This window comes from Aphelocoma coerulescens, chromosome 2 (genome assembly GCF_041296385.1).
Source record: "Aphelocoma coerulescens isolate FSJ_1873_10779 chromosome 2, UR_Acoe_1.0, whole genome shotgun sequence".
Lineage (NCBI taxonomy): Eukaryota > Metazoa > Chordata > Aves > Passeriformes > Corvidae > Aphelocoma > Aphelocoma coerulescens.
Genome location: NC_091015.1, coordinates 60,617,214 through 60,638,169, shown reverse-complemented (window position 1 = coordinate 60,638,169; position 20,956 = coordinate 60,617,214). Strand labels below are relative to the sequence as shown.

The following is a 20,956-nucleotide window of genomic DNA, read 5'->3' as shown; positions in this document are numbered from 1 at the left end:
TACTGGAATATAAATGTATTTGAAAACGCAATCAAGTGAAAGTAATTAAATTGAAAATATAAATGAAAAAAGCAAAAAACTACATGATCATAAGGTATCTCAAGAATTTCTCATCTGTACTACCTGAAGCAAACACATTATTTAACTTCAAATGGATTCATCTTCCCAAACACTGCGAGATAAGTTTCTTTGGTTTCTTTAAATTTGTTGTTGCCTGGCTGTTTTCTAAAGATTTAAAAATGGATTCCAAGTCAGGTATTTCCTTGTCCTGGGTTGCACTGTATTCTATTACCATCTTCATGAGCTGTTGAAATCAGGTGGGGCAGTGTTTCCTTGCCTCCTCCCCCCAGACTATCTTGTTGTTAATGGCCCATCATTGTCCTGCCCCATGACTCAGAGATAACTCCCTCTGGACTATCTTCTGTTAATGAGCCTAATCAACACTTAGCCTCATGACTCATTACCCCATTGTGAGATGCTCCACCCAGAGGGAGGAACCAAGCATTCTATCCTGGATATGATCTGAGATTCTGAACACCAGAGACAACTCTTCCACTGGATTTCCAGAGGACAGGAGCTACACAGCCACCACTGGACCTCCTGAGGAAGAGCAGACCCTCTTTCTACAGGATCACCGCTTCAGAGGACTGCAGCCACCATTCTACCAGACTGCTACAACAGGGAGTCAGGTTGTACCTTGACTCTGTCAGTTTTAACCAGTATTCTCTTATTTTTTTTTCTTCCTTTTCTTTAATTTCCCCATTAAATTGTTATTCTGACTTGGTGCCTCCCACTGGTTTGTTTTCAAACTAGTACGTGCCTAAAGGCGGAAACTGTGGATAGGGAGTTTTTTTCTGAACACTCCTGCAGAATTTACTAGGATAAATGCAAGATTCTAATTTTGATCTTTAAACACTGCTATAGTTCTTAGGTCAGGCAAAGATGTCTGATGTAAAAGATCTCCTTAAGCCATTTGACAAATAAAGCACTGGCTGAGCTTTCAACTTTCTTGGTTTATGGACTGTAATCCCTCAAATCAAAGAACTCTTCACTACTAGCAACAAAGGTGCTAGCTTTGACCTCACAGTTTCAGAAGCTATTTTTTTTTAAACATTACTAACACATATTCTCATACCAAAAACTTCACAAGTGTAACTATCTCACATCCTCCCCAAATCATACAATGAATAGATTTTAAAGACAGGAAATGATCATTGTGCTCTTCATGTATAACTCTATACTCAGATAACCTCATTCAGTGTTTTCTGCATCAGTGTCCTAAATTTTGCCTGAATATAAAATAGGTTAAAAACAATACTCAGTTTAATCTGAAGAGTTCAAGCAAAGAATTCCTCTCAACTCTACATTAAGCTACGTCAATGGCTAATTACCTTCATAAGTACCCTATTTCTAATCCAATATGGAACACAGCAAAGTATGTATGAATTTCTCAGTCTAATAATCTTATTAGGGACCCACTTTTCCATGAGTAGAAGGTTACTCAGGAAAAAAGACAGAAGATCTCATTTTACAGATGGGTTTTGCTAGCTGTTGTCCAACTGTTTCTCTTTCAATTATCTTGACAATGGAGGCACTGGTTCTCAGGTTAGCCAAATTCAGTGTAAACTATAAATAGCCTATTGAAGCAGCCAAGGCACTACTAACCCTCACTAATTGCTAAAATGCACACATGTAACCATCAAAATATACAGACACTATGAGATATCTTTCCACTTTTCACACAAGCAAATACATGATGATGATGACTACTTTTCCTCATGGAAGGTACACCAGCTTGGTCTTCCTATTCAAAGGTTAAAATTTTATTTAGCTTTCAAACTTTAATGCAAAATAAGACCATGGAAATGCATGCAGCTTGGAAGAAAAACACAGAGATGTTTGCAGTTGCAGAGCTACAGTCTTGCTGGGGTCACAGAAACATGACTGAGTGTTGCAATGAGGGGATGCAGGCTTTTTAGGAAGAACAGGATAGGAAGATGGGGGAGAGGAGTTGCCCTTTCTATAAGAGTAGATAGAGTGCATAGAGCTCTGCCTGGGGATATAAGAAGTTAGGCAAGCTAAAGCCCAAGTGGAATTGCATCCTGACAGGGATGTCAAAAATATAAGTTGATAGTAAAAAGACTTTTTTGAGGTCTGTATTTGAAATTTAGCAGCTGCATCAACTGTAAATGTCTACAAAATTTGTTCCTAAGTTTTAAAAACTCCTGTGGAGCTTCTTGAAGCTGTCTGCATTTATGCCCAGTTCAGAGAATTGTATAGTAGCAGCTGCATTTTCATGCATTACCTGACTTCACCTCAGATGTGTTTAATATGTAGAAAATGCTACCATTTTCCAGTTTTACTGCTACTCTTATATTTTATACAGTTCACAGGAAGAAACTGAAAGGGTAGTGAAAGTGATGTTCTCAGTGACTGTAGGCAAGCCAACTAATGTCACACAGTAAGTCTGAAATGCCAGCCAGAACTCCAGAAACACAGTATTTTTCATGATTGGTTTATCCTTCCTCTTGGAGAGCTCACTGCTCCCCTCTTTAACCTGATGCCCTTAAGACTGCAAAACCTGAGTACACAATGGATTTGACATCTCTCTGGAAAAAGCATCCAAGACACAAGTACTAATGATTGGTTTTAAAGGTTCCAATGTGATGATAGTTCTTAGTGCATTTTCACCTTTGTATACTCCAAAGCCAGTGATACCCAGGTTAATCAATACCTTAAGATTTAATCAGAAAGTGTTGAGAAACAAGTTCTGTAGTGTGATACAGATAAGCAACAGTGTAATGCTGAAGTGGAAAGCAGTGCTTCATAATGATTCAAGAAAATTCAAAATTGGATAGGCAAGGCAGACAGAATGAGGCAGAGCAAAAAACCCATAAAGATCAGTAACTCGCCTTTAACTCTGACTAGCTGCAAATGTTTAGCAATCAAGAATGGTTTAGCAGTAATCCTTATTTTTAAGTGGGAACTGGTGTTACCAGTCTGTGGAAAATAACCTTTCTGGACTGGAGAGTCAGAGAGAGAAAAGCACCAGCATTCAGTCCTTTTTCACTCCTGTCTTTCCTATGTCCCCAGCACCAACACCTCCCAAGGATCAACCTCTTTAAGGAAAAGTTATCCTGCCCTTTTGGTTATTCTTCTTAGCCCTTATGCTTTAGAAGGCAATTTGTTTTAACATACCATTGAAAAAATCCAGCATTATTTCTCCTTGTTAGCACTTACAAAAATGAAGGTTTTCTTGGATTGGTTTGTTTTTAAACAAAAATAATTGCAACCCAGACTTTTTGAGAAAATGGGAAAACCAACCAAACATCATAAAAATGACACCACGAATACAGAGGAAGACATGTAACACCTTACATATGTTAACCTCATGACATAACGTGTCATTGCTATGTCAGCCTGTGCATTGCTATACAGAGGAAGGAGTGAACTTCCTTTGCTTGATGGGTCTAGCACAAAAGCAAGTCAAAATATCAGTGGAGAAAACAGGAAATAGATGGAGGCAGGGGGTTCTTGACTCACCCTTTGCTGCTTTTCAACAACCAGCACAGGCCAGCATAATGAAAAGCAAGTTAAAGAATTGTTAAGCACTGAGGAAGAACTACAGAAACCATGGCAGCAGCAAAAGGAGGCTTAAGAGGGAATACCTTAATTAAACACAAGCATCCAAAGACATAACCAGTAGACAAGACTGTGCATCATCCCTCTGCACCCCTCCTGGGATATTGACACAATTGAGTATCTCTACAGAGTGCCTGTACGCCAACACACACAGTATGGGAAACCAGCAGGAGGAACTAGAGATCTGTGTGCGGTCACACATCTAACTGCGATTATGGAGATGTAGTGGGATAGCTCCCGTGACTGGAATGTTGTCATGAAGGGCTACACACTATTTAGGAGAGACAGACCAGGAAGGTGTGGTAGTGGAGTTGCCCTCTATGAGTGAGGCAACACTTGGAATGTATTGAGCTCTGCCTCGGTGAGGATTACTTCCTTACACAAGAAGTGGAGGATCCCACAAGGAATGGTGTGCTGCTTGACCTTATACTAATAAACAGAGAAGGCCTTGTTGGAGATGTGAATGCTGGGCACAGCTTTGCCTGTAGTGACCATGAGACTGTGTAGCTCAGTGTGGGGAAGGAGGAAGCAGGGCAGTAAGACTGTAACTATGAACTTCAGAAGAGCTTTAGCCTCCTCAGGGATCTTCTTCAAAGAATCCTGTGGGAAGGAGGCCTGCAGGAAATAGAGGTCCAAGAGAGTGGGTTGATATTCAAGGATCACTTCCTCCAGTCTCAAGAATGTTGCATCCCAGTGAGAAAGAAATCAGGCCAAGGGGAAAGACGCTTGTGGATGAACAAGGAACTCCTGTCATTACTCGAGTGTAAGCAGGAAATAGAGACAAAATGGAATCAGTGTGAGGACACTTGGAATGAATACAGAGAGGTTGTCACAGTAAGTATAAATGAGATGAGGATGGTCAAGACCCATCTGGAATTAAAGTTGGCCAAGGCTGTCAATGACAACAAGAAGGGCTTCTTCAGCCCCCTGTGGTCCCCTTCCAACTTTACCCATTCTGTGGTTCTGTAATATGAACTTATCTCCAAAGAAAGACACCTGTACAACAGTCCCAGGCTGCAAGCTGTTCTTTTCCCAAAATATTATCACTAATTCCCATTCTAAAGGATTCTTCACAAAATTTAGTGTCCCTAAGACTCAAGCCCAAAATATCTGTCAAGTTCTTCATTTATATCTCCTGTATATAATAATCTCTCTAAAATTGACAGACTATAGTTTTTTAGGTTTTGATACAACACAATTAGATATCAGGGCTTTGCATAAAGTATAGTTTTAAAAGAAGGTTAAGAGAGCATTAAAAAATTATTAATATGTCAGTAGAGTCTGAGCAGAGGGCTCTTTAATAACAATGGACGGGGAATTAAAAAAAAAACAAAAAAACTTCAGAGAAGTAAATGGATATTCTTTCCAGAAGAATGATTTCTTTAAAGACAAAAATCCAAATTATGCACGTCTTCTTTTTTGTTTCAAAGGAACTACTCTGAAGGTAAAATATACCTACCCAAAGCAATTAAGATGAGAAGAAGAAAGATAGAGGAAAAGAATACTCCAAGGGCCAAGTATGTAAGACTGAAAGAACTATTAAGTCAAAGTATAATCATTCATTTTCCCCTGAATTATATTTATTTAATACAAGCATAAAGGTGTGCAGAACAGATGAATGGGTTAGCAGAGAAGGTAAAGCAAAAGCTCTTAAATGCTGTTCTTTGGAAACCATCACCATTATCAAAGAAAACTGTTTGCTGCAAGTCAATCTTGAATTCAGACACCTGCTCAAGTTTTTCATGGCTCTGTGAGCAACTACTAGAAAAGGAGAAATAGAATGTTATAGAACATAGTCTACAACAGTAGTGCTTCCCAGACTCCAGTCTCGGTTTTAGCAGTTGTAGAACTTCAGATAAACTTCTCACAGGTGACAAACAAAGAAATTTTTAGTTTAGTTTTTACTTTTAGACTACACTTTTCCTCACTAACTCTTGTCTTTAGTTTGAAGGAGAGGAGGAAACTGAGCTTCCTCATGTCTCCATCATACACCTCCCATGAGATGAAAATCAAACTATGTGTCAGATTTTTCTGTATGAATAAAACTGTTCTTAAGCTTGTAAATTCTACCAGATGCCTTTCTCATTACTTTGCTCCAAGAGTCAGTTTTATCAGTTTGCTTTTATGAAACTACTTTTTTATGAATTCTTGCTCAAAACAACTGAAAATCCTAAAGAAAAGTAAAAAGAATCCTTAGTAGGCTAAGTTTGTACAATGTTCCATGGTTCCACTACAAAAATAAGAAATCACTTGAATGAAGTATTTTGCATCACAACCCCAGCTCAACACTTCTGGGGCAGAAACCTGGGATGTTTTAAAATTTTAAATGCCATTGCAGAAAACAAGAACATATTCTTTCAGTCATATTTCCTCACCTAGTGTACACATTTATAGATAGTCCCTGTGCTTGTCTTTGGTCATTTATAATGCCCTGATGCTAACTGAGAAATAATTCAAAAAGAAGACTTCCTATTTTATTACCCAACTCATTTCACTAAGTAAGCAGATTTCCTCTAAGGCCTCACATGAAAAATGAAGAGGACATACTTTGTTTCAGCTCATGGTGACAGGCATCAGATGTTCCTCTAGGCAACCCTGGCTAGGGGCACAGCAAATTTTTTCAGAGGCCTAACACTGATGGATGCACAAAATAAGACAGACTGAGAGCAGAGCTTTCAAGAGGAAAAAAGACCAGTGGGCTTCAGGGAAAATGGTATTTCAGGCTACTTGTGTTTTTAAAAATTGTAGTTGGGAATAAAAATTTAAGATAATGTGCAGAAAATATTATACTACCTGCTACAGTTCATTAAAGTACCATGCAGAGAGCAGGCAGCTACTTAAGTAACTGAACAGATCCCATTCCTCCACATTTTACTTTCATTGAGAAAAGATGACTTCAATGACTTCAAGTGTATTGCTCACATACCTTTCCTGGCTCCCTTCAGTGATGTGGTAGAGACGATTGGCACCTCCATCAGCACAAGCTCTCATGGCAGCTACAAGTGGAGAAAGAGAACATCAGTGCATTTGTATTATAAACAAAAGCTCACAACCAGTTGACAGTGCTGCATAAACTTAATTGTTCATAGTGGCATAGGGAATAAGCTTGAGATCTTGTATAGCTTTTAGTTTCCTGTACTTGACTGCTTTCCCTGTTTCTCTAAATAGAAATTTGAACTGTTTTTATCAGACTAGTGCCAATCTTAATCTGACTGTGCCACTGTAGTTGCAAACAGCTTATTTCTATCCATCTGAACCTGCTGTCCAACCAGCTTAAACTACAAGACAGGTAAATATTCAAAACCTGAAAGGACCCACCCTCCATCTATGGATGGATCCTCCACCTTGTCACAAGTGGGAACTTGCACTGTAAACACAACTATTTCTCAGCCAGGCAGAAAGTTCCCTATGGTGGCTCTACAGCAACCTGCATAACAACTAGGGGAAAAAAAAAATAACCAAGAGTTAATCATGACAATACCCTTTTCTCTTTTTTCCCCTCCTATGACACAAAAATGGTAACTTTATTACAGTTCCTGTATTGTTCCACAGACTGTTTGAATCTTCTGATATAAAGTAGGTGGGTCAGATCTTAGCTTTAAATCTTGGACTATCCTGGTATAAAACCACAATCATTTTCAGCGCTCCCAGCTAACTTGGGGACCACAGAGGGCATGTGCCACTAATTCCAGTTGATTTAAACAAGCAGAGACATGCTGTTCTCTTGTGATCCCATTGTTTATATAGACTGAAGTCAGAGAAAAGAGACAAGTCTAACACTATTATTACAAAATCAAATATAAATTGGTATACTTTATTCATAAGCTTCCCTATTAATCATCATTTAACTAACACACAGCTCTTTCATGAGGGTGTTAAAACCTGATAAGCTATTAAAGACTGAAAATGACCATCTTGTCTTAGCAGTCTTTATCAGTTTTGCTCTGAGATGCACAAGTTAGATAACTATAGCACACAAGATAAAAGAAGCCATCGCTTCCACACTGGGGCAGAGTGTTCCTTCCAGGCAAAGAGAGACTGACTGGTAATCCTGAAAGGGCTGAAAGTCACAGGGCCGGGGGGAAAAAGAGGAGAGACAAGTAAAAAAAAGTACAATCAATCAGATCAGACACTTCTTGCTGCCGAGAATCCAATTTTCAGCTAAAGCTGCTTTCCTTTGGTGTTTATTTTTCAGTCAGAACCACCCCTCAGCAATTATACAAACCTGTATCTTTCCTTTTGGCGTACATTAGGTGGGCAATCTGCCTCTCCCCCTAGTTAGCCAGCCTATACAAATAGGGACAACAGAGTTCACCTCTATAACTTCTCTTGTCTTTAAGTCATTCTTTCTTATGTGGGTGCTGAACTCCCACCACAGGCAGTGTTTGTAAATGAATATCTACTGTGCAGTACGCGTGACCTTGGCTGAGGCTTTTTTGGGGGGAAAAAATAAAAAAGAAGGAAGCAGGACAACACAAAAGCTACCAGTTCATCACAGGTAGCTTTGGGTATGTCAGCCTTTTTTCCTTTAGGCTGAAGCCATGAGCAGAGCAGAGAACCATCACTGTACTCCTCTGTATTGCTTCTAGCACAGCTTCTGCTCCTGCCCTCTGCAGTACCCACTATGGCAAGCACTACTGCCCTCAGCCTTCTTGTACAGACCGTGCTCTTCTCTGTCTCCTTATACCACTTCACCCACTCCTTACAGCCTCCACCTGAACACATATTAACAAGCCAAGGTCAAGCAGACTTGATCCTGACAAATCTTATTAGGTGAAGTAATTTCTAGATTATTCTAGAAGCTTGCCAGCCACTTACCATGGTGATTCACTGTTTCAGGCAAGTGCCTCATCCAGTCTGATGAATACAACATCACAAGACAAGAACACTACTTCTTGCCTGCTGTGTTTGACTGGAAGATTTTAACTTCTCCTTTCACTTGAGGTTACAGCTGAAAATGAGGATTGATATACTTCCTTTTACCTGGGCATATTTGCTAACTTGTCTCAGGGAGTTCAGCTCACACAGAACATAGTAATGGCCCATTGCAAGAAGAGTGTGTAATACCTGTCCTTAAGTCAGCTATCCTGTCCACTGGCTTACTTAGCAGATAGAAGCCATCTAAGTAAGGCCTAGGACCTAAGGTACATAACCTGCCTAAAGGATGCTTCCCAGGCATTCCCAGACAGTCATAGCTTTTTCTTTCTGAAAACAGTGAGTTTTCCATCTATTCTTCCACATTTGAAAAAAATAGGTACTTTATAACTTCTGGGGGAAAAAAAAAAGAAAAGAGAATGGGACGAGATACATGCAAAGAGATTAAAGTCTATTATCGGTCTCAATTACTTTAACACAGCCAGAGCCTTAACTATTTTAAATTCTCTCAATGGACTTACCACAAGTGAAGCCTGGCCCAAGATCTCTTCATCTGATCTGATTAAAACAACATGACCAAAAAACCAAAACCAAACTAAGCATTACAAAACAAATCAGCCTTCAATCACTCTGGTATATGTAAAAGTACTGAGACTCTCCCAAAGACAGGAAGGTGCCTAAGTAACAGATCTATGACACTTGGATGTTTTTCACACAGATATGGGGCTACTATTTGTTGCCTTATATAACAGCAATTTAAAGCTGTCCCCCACATATTTATTCTTATTTATAAGAAAAAAACCCCAACCAAACTTCTGTAGCATTGTAAAGTTATTTAGAGAAACAATTTATGAGGTACTGATCCTTTATCAGCAAGTTAATAACTTACAATGAAATCAAACAAAGCCCCAGCTGCATTAAGGAACTAGAAGGTAATTAACAGATTGGCTGGAAGCCAGTAAATCATAATATTTCTACAGCTATGAACTAAGCTTTGCTTGATAAAAAGTAATGATATATGTTAGCTGGAAGAATATGTATCATTATTATCTGGAAGTGTTTAAGGAGACAGTCAGCAATTCTAAGCTTACAGTTTGGATGGAAAATTCTCTATGAAAAATAACAGGAACTGATTTTATACTGTGCCTTTTATATTAGAAACAAAATCGCTTTACAAACAACTATTTGGCCAAGGTGCACCATGGCAACTGTGTAGGCAAATCTAACAGTCTCTAGGCACTTCGCAACAGCTCACACTAAACCTCATTAATTAATTCAGCAGGAATTGAAAGACCTGAACAAGATTTGGGCTTTGTTTTGCTTGGCTTGGCATCCTGAAAACAGAAACACCTCCTTCTGAGGAGGGATGAAGTGCTAAGGGTCACAAATGGGTTGAAGGCAAGTTATCTTCCAGGGTGACCAAAGTGGATGGTGGGGCTTATACAGTGAAGAATAACTTAAGTGGCCAGTCAGAACACCAAAAGCCTTGCTCTTACCATCTCTTCTGGCCCAGAGGGTACCATCACATTATTGGAGACCCCTCAAATTTGCCAGGTGGGCTGCACATGGAAGTACTCTCTAACTTACCTACATCAGAAAGAACGAAGTAACCAAAGACATTATCTGAGGGTGAGAGGCAGTTAACCTTCCTCTGTGAATTGAGACATACTAAGGGACGGTTGCCCATGTAGCTCACTGAGCTCTGGTGGATCAGGAGGACCAACACCTCCAGAAAAAACGTGACATGCAATTGGGAGCTGTAGCTTTTTCAACCAGCACAACTGGAAGCAGAAGAGGCCTGTGCTTTTGGCCACCCAGCTCAGCTGGAGAGCCTGTTTCATGCTTCTGTGATTAGAAGAGATGATGCTAAGAGGATAAGGACACAAGTGTGCTGCAGCCCCAGCTCAGCATGCGAATCTGCACTCCTTGGCATTACCACAAATTACCACCTTTCCTATCTGAATATTCTGTGTTAAGCTCCACTCTTCAGAAATAGCTCCATCTGCCGAATTACTGCCTTTCCTATCTGCTAGATTCCTTTCTCGTATAATTCCAGTGTCATTCAGTGAACTAGCCATGGAGACATAATCAAAAAATCAACTGTTTTATTGTGCAGAAGGGGAAACTCAATGCCACTGTCAATAACTGCTTCCCAAGTTATTGGGAGCAGCATGTGTTCAGTCCAGCAGTGTCTGAAATTATGGCAAGAGTTAATACCCCTCAGCTCTACCTATGCCAAGGGAGAATTAGCTAAAGAGCATGTTACCAAGCCATCACATCTAAGAGTTCCTCACAGGCAACATGAACGAAGAAACAAAAGCCTTTCTGAACAATGCCCTTCCTTTTAAATGGTGCATCTTCTGCAAGTAACTAGTGAAGTATTTCCCTTTAGTGACTGAATTTGAGGCACCAATTTTAGGGCTAATTATTAGTTTTTACAAAAATTATTCTAACACAACAATAATATTGGAAATTATTTACTTTACATTTACATTTGCCCCTATGGCAAATATAAAATACTTACTGTGAGACAGGATATGAGCAGCATACCAAACAGAAAAAGGAAGGTCTTGGCTGTGAGCTAACTAGTTCTGGTGCTTTTTGCAGAAAAGAAGCAAGTATATTATCATATTCAATAACCCTGCAAATTCAGGTGGGGCAAAAGACTCCACACAACAGATGCAACTCTTGCTGACTAAGATAAGTGTGTAAAAAGGGAATACATTTATAAAGGGTACCAATAGCTGGGAAAGAAAAGCATAACCTCATAATTCCTATTCTATTATTCCTTGCAATTAGCGTTTAAAATATAATCTTCTCCAAACAGATCTTGAAATCAATCAGTGTTTTTTGCCTAAATTCAAATTTGTGACAGCTGTCCTTAAGCTGCCTTAGTATAGCCCCTCTGTTCCTTTTCTAATTTTACACAACTTCTTCTAGGTATGCAATCTGTTTCCCTCATTCATTTATTGATTCAGTAGCCTGGTAACCATAATTAACCTGCCAGCAAAATCTACGCATAAGAGAACTCTGCTTAATTAATGACTTGGAGCGCTGGTAGTAATACATATGTGAAATAAATGGTAGATACGCAGAGAACTGCTTGGTTGGCTTGATACATAGGGCCAACACATTTTTGTCCCAGTATTACTAAAAAATAGCAGTTACCAACAACAAAATACATAATCTGTATTTATGTGCTGTCTCATTTTCTCCTCTGTCCTGCAGAAACTGCAAAAATAAATTTAACAAACCCATGTTTTTGTACAGCTGCAGATTGCTAGCAAGGGGATCTAATCGCATCTCAGAATACTCCCTCCCACCCATGTGTTTCCACCTGTGTTATCAGAACTGTTTGCAACTGCTATTCCATATCAATTACAGGGCACTGCAGACATCCCTTTTCTGTCAGCTGCAGCTCTGTTTAGCAAATCACCTACCAGTCCATAATAGTTTTCTGCTTTGTGGTTGGACACTGGTCTTGCTTTTTAACTTTTTAACTTTTTAACTTTTTAACTATTTAACTATTTAAAATAGGTCTATCCTTACATTGCAAATGAGTGGTTTGTCTGCTTAAAAAAATACTATCAAAGACATTGTTGAAAGTAGGGTTTAATATGAATTTGTGAAAATACAGCTTTATATAGTTTGATGACAAGGTTCACTCTACTACTTATTATGAAGATGAAAGCATACAAAGGAAGATCAAATTAGAAGCAATTTGAAATGATTTACAAGGAAGCTGGGAATGCTACAGGGGGTAAGGGTGAAAAGGATATGGATGCAAAAAAAAGGGTGCAAAAGGGCTTAGCAGTACTCAGTCATTGAGTAATTAATATTTACATAGCAATTCAATATTATAATAATGATTAACTATAGATTTGAGATGGTAACATTCATACCATAATAAATTCATATGCACACAGATAAAATGATGTGTACACCCCTTTGTGCAAAGGCACCGATCATAAATTTCCCTTGAGTTCAGAGGAATGCTCACACCAAATCCCTTTGTGCACCTCGCGAAGTATGGAGATGGGGTGGGGTGGGGGTATTAGCCCAGGCCTCACTGTTAGCGACAGATCTTTGAGTATCGCAGATTTGAGGGCTTGTAAGCTCTGACGTGTCCCACTCAGAGGGCTGCTATTCTAAAATTGTCTGTGTATCCAAGAAAGATCCACCAGCTACAAATGTCTCTCTCACACCTAGACCATGACTTCTAAACTATCCATATCAAAGAACATAGGCACCCAGTAGTCCGGAGGCAATTGGATCACCAACACTGGAGCTGGCATATGGACAGACTATGGATCTCAGAGGTGTAACGACTGTACTTCTGGTAAGGTAATTACATGTCTCCTAAATGCTGCTTCTTTAATCACTCTGCTTTGAGCTGTAAATGTCATAGAGATCTCAGCCAAGCAGAGGCAGGATTCACTAAGACAAGGAAGACAAGGAAGAAACCAATGTGAGAATGAATGAGGAACACTATTCTTTTTCAGTGCATTGATTCAATATTGAGCTAAAGCCACACAGATAACACTTCTCTCTAAAAAGTTCACACAGAAAAAAAAAAACAAACCAGGGAAAATGAAACCATTTTTCCCCTGAACAAAAACCACCACTGAATTTTAGCCAAAAATGTTACAGCCACCAGAACAAAATCTTACTTTAAAAGAAAATTCTAGGGAAACTTATATCTTAATGCTCAATTTGGGGGAAAAAAAAAGAAAAAAAGGAACAGATCAAGTCTTTAACAAATAAATTCCTAAGTACCAAAACCCACAAATTCAAGCAAAAAACCTTGAGTACCAGTAAACATAGTAGCAGTAATATGCTGTCAGAGACAGAGGTAGGGGAGCAACTGCAATTTCACTAAAAGTGAGTTTCTGGACTGTCTTCAGGAGCACTTCCATGCAGAGTTCATTACAATGATTCATATTCAAGGCTGCTGGGTTTGGAGCAATCTCTTGTCAGGAGTCAGATTTAATATTCCTACAAGCCTCACTTAGGATATGATTTTGTCTCCTCTTTTCTGTCATTCTCCCATTCTGTCAAACCCAAGAGCTCTGGTACTTGCTGTGCTGCCTTACACCCATCGCTGTAACAGGCTCCACAAGCAAAGCATCCCTGCGCTGTGTCACAGAGAAAACCAGAGAGAGCTCAAACATAAAACAAAGTGCTTGCTGCTATCGTTTCCATTAAAATCTAAGTGACCTTTTCAGGACAAGGCCATGTGGCTTGATGCCACTGGGGGAAGAATCAGGAAGAAGTTTATTCTTTTTATTTTCTTGGGATTTTTGCTCTCTGTTTGAAAAGTGACAGCTAAAGCAATAATATAACATTTAATCAGCTTTTCTTTTTGCCCTGAGCACACATCTATTATTACTAGGTAACAGTAAAAAACACTGATTAGGGCACAGACAAAAAAAAAGGAAAAATGCACTGAAGTGCATATTATTAATCCTGACTTTTTTTCCTGATAAACTACTTGTTTTGAGTGTATTTAAAGAATAATTTGTCAAATCTAAGATCCTCACAAATCAAACGAGCTGCTGAAACAAAAGCAGGAAGTCCTGCCTGGGCCTTAAATCTGTATTTGCCAGAGTGAGAAGGAAAACAAGCTCTCTACAGCCATATATCTGCATCTTTCTGAAGTCTGGCCTGATACCAGGAATTCCCCAGAGATGCACAAGCCCTTACTGTAGTGCCACACATTGGCAGGCATTGGGTTGGATCCTGGTTTGCAGACCTTGCCTCTGTCACCCCTCGTTGCTGATGAAGGATCCACCAAGTCTCAAACATCAAACCCCTACAGACACAATGCTGCTGATCCTTCACAATACATCCCATCAGGTAGCCTTTCAAACAACACCTGCTTTCATTGCTTTGCAAGTACAATGCACATCCCCAGCAAAACTTTACTATAACCTGTCTACTGGGGCCCTATACCTACAAACACCAATATCGAAATATAATCGAAGGTGAAATAACTGCAGGAGCGTGCAGCTAGCTTTTTCTGCATCCATTACCTGGTTATCAAGTGAAATGGAGAGGCTTCAACATTAATTTTATTTCTGAAGTTTTAAAATCATATAGTTTAATAATTTGGTGTAACCTCCATTGACTTCAAGCTTTGAATGCAACTTTTTATTTCTTCATTTTCTATTTTCAATTGCTGCAGCATTGGTTTCTGACAGAAGGAAAAGGAAGAGCTACAAACATGATTGAATACCCTAGCTGCCTCCAATTTTTAATTGCTGGTCAGCGTTGTTATCAGACAAACTTTAGTAACAAGCTGACTCTACTCCTGTATGGAAAAAAACCTGACTAAAAAAAAATAATCACCTTTATTAGCATTATACGTCTACATTTGCACAAAGGATCAGACTGGAAAGAGGGGAAAAAAAAAAAAAGGCAGCTTGTTTTTTTTTGATCTGGCCTTGCATCAGCAGTAACAGACTTCATGAAATCACTGCTCCCTACCTCAGAATGAGAAGGATGTGGGGCAGGCAGGGAAGCAATATTTGGAAAAGGGTGGTCAGCTGTGCTAAAAGAGCAAAGAAGAAGAAGAAATAGTTTCTGGCTGCTGCTGGCAACCAGCAGCTCTGTGTTCCTCGTCACAGCCAGATCAGTGCTACTGTCTCTTCTGCTTCCACTCAACAAAATGCATTTATAATTCAAGCCAACCTGAAAGTGTAAAGCAATGATCATGGTAAGTTCATATTCATGTCTATGATTAAATATTTTCAGCTAATGCACTTAGATTTCAAATTTTGTTTGTCTAAATTGGATTTGCAGTGGCCAGCAACTCATAAAAAAATTAATCACACACTTATTTAAATTGCACAAAATATATTAATTCTCATGCTACTAAAACACACATCTTTTCTTACGAGCCCAGAACAGATTTCCACACAACCATTTATATCATTCTAACAAAAACTTCTGTGTGCTAAGGAAACTTCAGAGCTCATAAAAGTCAGAAACTCCAATTTTGTTAAAAGACAACTAGACTATTACAACACATAAATTTCTGAGTGAATCAAACATGCTTTGATACCTACTTGAAAACTTATTTAAAATAGTCAAGAGAATAATCTTGGTCTAAATGTTGTTTGGAAATAAGTATCTAAAAGAGGGACAAACAAGAAACCAGAGAAGGAAATATTAGGATGGTAAATACATTTTCCTAATGCAAGTGGAACTGATCTTTATCATTTATTTTCTAATGCCTTGATAATATAACCTATGTTCATGCTACATACTCTTGTGTATTGATAATTTCCTCTACTTTTAACAGATAACTGTTCAATACCTTCAAGCAAACAATTGTAACAGTAAACTGTTAAAAACACCATCCAGAGAAATGGTCAAAGCCTCCTGCCCTCCCCTAAACTGTTATTATTTAACTTACGACAGTTTCACTCTTGTTTCTGACTGACCTCCACATTTATTCTGTTGTCTCAAGTCTCAGATTTGGGCACTGGTAAGCTGCAGTGGAAGTTTTTTTGAAGAAACTGGAAATGTAAAATTACAGGAAGACCTGATCTTACCTACTTTATTTCATATCTGGAATACCTACAAGTACATATGCACTGGCATTTGCACGAATCTAAACCAGAGTGGTTTCATGGAAACAGTGGAATTGCATTGCTATTACTCTAGTACTGGCAGTTTAATACAGTTTCAAGGATGAAAATGAATATGGATGCTACAATGAAATGCTCTTCTTAGGAAAAGAAGAGTTTTAGCTATCTGCATCAAGACTAATCTTGATCTCCACCGTCTTCCCACATAAAATAAATCAAAAACTGAAATAATATTCTTCTTAGGCACTTCCTTTTAGCTAAGTTTTCCAACAGTCAAGAAAAAAGGTCAGCTAGTATTAGCTAGTATCCTGATATAAAACATCACATCAAAGGTATAGTTTTCTCAAACACATTTCTTTCATCATTCATATTTAATAAAATAGTAGAAAAACCCAAAGAATGCACAAAATATGATATTTTCATTCTTAAAATAATATAGAAGGTGTAAATTAGCCTTTTCAAAAGAAACAATCAGCACCAACAATATTTTTTTGGAAGTTTTTAGCTATCTTGATGAAATTATATGTTAAATCATCACAACACACAAAGAAAGATCATTTGGACAGTCAGAATCAGCTTCAAACCAGACTAAAAGTGAGAAGTGAGTCTGGCATTTCTGAGTGCTAAGTGGGATTTCACATCTGAATTCTCTTACATAACACGAATGCAAAACCAATACTATGGTACTTGGAAAAAAAAAAATCAACATCTATGTGGAAATTCTGGTGATGAATGAAGATGGCATAGCAGTAATGTCCCAGCTCATAAAAGTGATGAAGAAACAAGAGCATTCCTTTCAAAACCTCTCTTCATTAAGGCTATAAAAGAACTTTAACATGAGATTTCCAAGTAAAAATATTTGTAGGAGGCAATCTAGAGTTTACTGTATGAAACCAAGTGTATATTCTCAAGGGGAACAAACTTCTGTGTGACAACGCTCCTCATACCAAGGCTGCAAACAGGTAATTAATTTATAGATCTTTGCATTAAGTAGAGACAGCTCTAGTCCTCTACCTCTGGAACAGCCCTATGGCAGTTCCCTAAGGCTTCAAAAAGGAGAAAGGCCTAGAGTGAACAGAAAAGTAGAGGCTCAGTGGGGACTCCGGCCCCGAATTTGGGACTGTTCAGTGTTCTAAACTATTCAAAACCTGGTTTTAGTAGCAGATTTGTCCATGTCTAGTTTCCAGTTACAAAGATAACCAGTACATGGCACATGACTTTTATCAAAATGCTTCAGTTACTGCTCCAGGCCTTCAATTTCAATGTATTATGAAGATAAATAGGCCTGAAAGTGCAAAATGAAAGAACTTTTCCCTCTCAGTTTGGTCAGTATTTTTCCTTTTGAAGAAGAGAGACTGGACTTCAGCATATACTGAAGCCTGCAGTTCAGAAGTGAATTCACACAAACCAGGTATGAATTCTTTGTTTTGTTTAATTTACCTCCTATCTAACTGTATTATACCCCCTTTTAAATTAATGCTAATTTGGAAGCACTTTGCCATCCCTCGAGGATAAGTCAAACTACTTAATCTTTATTAACCAGAAATATTGGCCTCTTCTTTGGGGCCATTTTCCCCTTGTAGTTGAAACCTGTGCATTCAATAAACAAAACCTTAGATTTAGCACACCTGAGCTTATTCTGATTGTCTGCTTTTAGAACACATTCCCTGTGAAACAAGCAAGCAAAACCCCAAGACACAGCCCTGTTCAACTGGTAATACATTACATATTGTATCTGCTGCTCTTTGTTCTCAAAATAGTTCAATGAAAAAGACCCCCAAGAACTATACAGTAGCTGTGAGCACTACTATAACAAGTGTTCCATTTCAGTGTTGCTACTTAATTGGAAATTATCACCCTGTTAAATTTTCAAGAGAAATATGGCTTATAAAAGTGTCCTAAGTATATCTAATATATCCTTATTTAAATCAGCTAAGTGTTGGCCAAAAAGAATATCAATATTCTATTTAATTTACAAGCTCTGTCCATACTAAACACGTCATTACCAGAAACAGAAAATATTAGAAGACAGGATGTTCAAATGTGATTTGAATCACGGTACCAATCCCATGCTACTTATCTGCCAGGTGTATTGGAGATTCCAGATTAGTATACAACATTTTCATTTACAGTAGTGTGTTCCTGCATTTGGCCTTGTTTAAATCACTATTGCTAGTGAAGAGCTGGTAAAATGATTTTAAAAAATTAATTTTTACTTGTTTAATCTGGATTCATTTTTCATGAGCCTACAGTATCATTACCTAAAGGGCTTTGAAGCACAAGAATTATACAGTAATCAGTCTTTTCACCTGGCATGCATCTTCATGTTTTAAAAGAGAGAACTCCTGTCTACCCCAGATACCCAGTTTTCTTCCCTTGTGCTCCTCCATTCTTGACCAAGCCTCTGATAGCATCCCTATATAGGGGAATTCCCAAGCCTGAACCTTAAATATTGAATATTACAGAGTTAAAAACAAACAAACAAACAAACAAACAAACAACCACCCTACATCAAAAAAAACCAAGCCCTAAGCCAAATCCAACTCCACAATGAACACATATTAGTATGCATAAGAAAGGACTTTCATGTAAAATATTTATATTCTCACTGCTTTTTATTAGTTTACTTCCAAACATCTCTGTTGCTCATGCATTAGCTAAGACCCTCAAGGTCAAGTCCAGCCAGCCCACTTCAGCACCACGTGTTTAAGGCAGGATTCTCTCTCATAAGAGGTTTGGTGAAAAGATTGCTCTAATTCATGTTGTGATAATATACCACTAAGCCCCTCTATGGCAGATGGCTGTCTGTATGCAGGGTTGAACATCCAACACCAGGGGACTGCTCTCCCTAGCAAGGAACAGGAAAGCAATGCCCTGGTTTCACTCATGACACTCACTCTCCCACAGACCTGGAAAGACAGCTTTGAATCTTTGGTTCACAAGATGCTGTGTAGGTACATCTGTACCATAAAGGCAACAAGCATGGTTTTGCCAATGTGGAAAAAGATTTGCATAATGCCTCATACCTGCTAGGTGCAGCCAACAGAGCTTCTAGTGGATTTTGCAATTTGAAGGGGCTTTTTGTTTAAAGATGCAATGATTTCTCTGTGAAAGATTAAAAGGTGACCAAACTGCCACCTTTATAAACTAAAATAATGTTAAAAAAAAGAGAGAGAACTAGAGATTCTGGTCCTTTCATTTATCTTGTTCATAGGTAAAATTGAGTACTGTCAAGTCACAGCCTATCAATAGTCCCCTGGCAGAGAAAAGAAGTTTCAGAAATTTGGTTTTATAGCTAGCTCCCCAGTCTCAGAAACATTTGATGCTCTTTTAGCAAACCACAACCAATAGTTGTGACTAACTGAAGAAGGTTAAACTTTCCTTTACATGATTAATTCCTCCTGTAACCAACCCAACACCTAATTTCTACAGTTTAAAAGGCTTATCTGGAGGGGCATAAAATAGTATCTGCTTTAAGCCACAATTTGAGAGGTTCCTGCATACAGCTGGTCCTCACCCCTCTCTGTTTTTCCCCATTACTGCTCCACATCCCCACTGCCTCCTATTCCAGGATCTGCTTTATGAACCACATAATTAGTTTACTTTACTTAAAATTTAGCAATTGTGAGAGCAAAGTCAAAAGTATAAGTAGAAGAGCATGGACCTCCTGGGGCTTTGTAGAAAAAAATTCTGAAAACAAAGCAAAAAGACAGATTCTCATACCATAAGCAAGAATAAAAGGGGTAAGGGTCATGCTATTTCTCTTGACATGCAATAACCTCATGCACTGTCCTGTCACACTACCAAGGATGAGACCACCGAGCCAAGCTGTTCCCATGCCAACAGTTTGTCAAAGCCCGTATCACACCCTGGGCAGGTGCAGAGTGGAGGCAAACAGGCCTCAGAGAGAGTATGTGTGCCCAGGGAGCTGCAGAGCCAGCACTGCCATCACTCTCTCCATCTGAATGGCTCCCATGCCCCTGAGAGAAGGGAATTGTGCACTACACTGTGCCTGGTGCAAGGAGGCTTCCTCCTTCCAGCAGCACACAAGGGCCACACTGAGTCATTACTGATGCTGCTCTCCCAGCCACCTTTATAGGGGAAGGAGACAAACACTGGCCCCCTGGGAAGCACTCATCTGGCTTGAGGGTAAAGAATGGGTACAGGTAGGAAATCAAATTATATCTTTTTTCTTCCCAGGTGTGAGGGGTGCATTTCCTCACATACAGTGAAAACAACAAGCAATGTTTAAAGAAACATTTACTCCAAACACAGCTGAATTCACCAGGGCATTTCCAGTCTCACCTCTTCTAAAGAGGAATGACACCACCCATTCAACAGTAAAATGATGCAATATGCATTTGGGAAAAAAAACCCAAAACCAAACCTAAACAAGAGAACCAGCAAACCACCATTATGTTCTGTTAAAACGTAAGAATATGAAGAAAGAAATGCTTATATAAGAAGAAATAATTAAAACTAACCCACAGAAAAATAAATTTAAAAAAAACCCCAACAACCCACAACAAATAATTAAAGGTAACCTTTAAATTATTATTGCAGTCTATAAGAGACATGCTGCAAATTTTAATAATATTGTTTGGAACATCAGTCATTTTGCTCTTGCTGAAATTCATTTTTGATAATGCAATAGTAACATCTCAGGAATGATATTAAATTTCTACTTTGTATTAAAGTAGAATTGTATTAGCATGGTAGAGTGTGTGTATCTCTGCTGGGATTACTTTCATGCTGGAAAAAACAATGTTATTTTTCTATTACTGATGTAAGTTATCTATTTTGACACTGGAAAACATATTTCACTGAACTATAAACTAACAAAATCT

At 38.6% G+C, this 20,956-nt stretch overlaps 1 protein-coding gene across 10 annotated transcripts in view; it reads right to left on the bottom strand.

Moving 5' to 3' along the window:
- Positions 1–20,956, bottom strand: part of TPK1 (thiamin pyrophosphokinase 1) — a 314,358-nt gene that overhangs the window by 192,693 nt on the left and 100,709 nt on the right. For all 10 annotated transcript variants that reach the window (XR_011149067.1, XM_069007750.1, XM_069007742.1 and 7 more), the window contains one exon: positions 6,569–6,638. Coding sequence is in view for 8 of the 10 variants with exons in the window: in XM_069007750.1 (XP_068863851.1) it covers positions 6,569–6,638 (70 nt within the window). In the remaining 2 variants the exon portion in view is untranslated. Of the gene's footprint in view, positions 1–6,568; positions 6,639–20,956 lie in introns of those variants that run through there.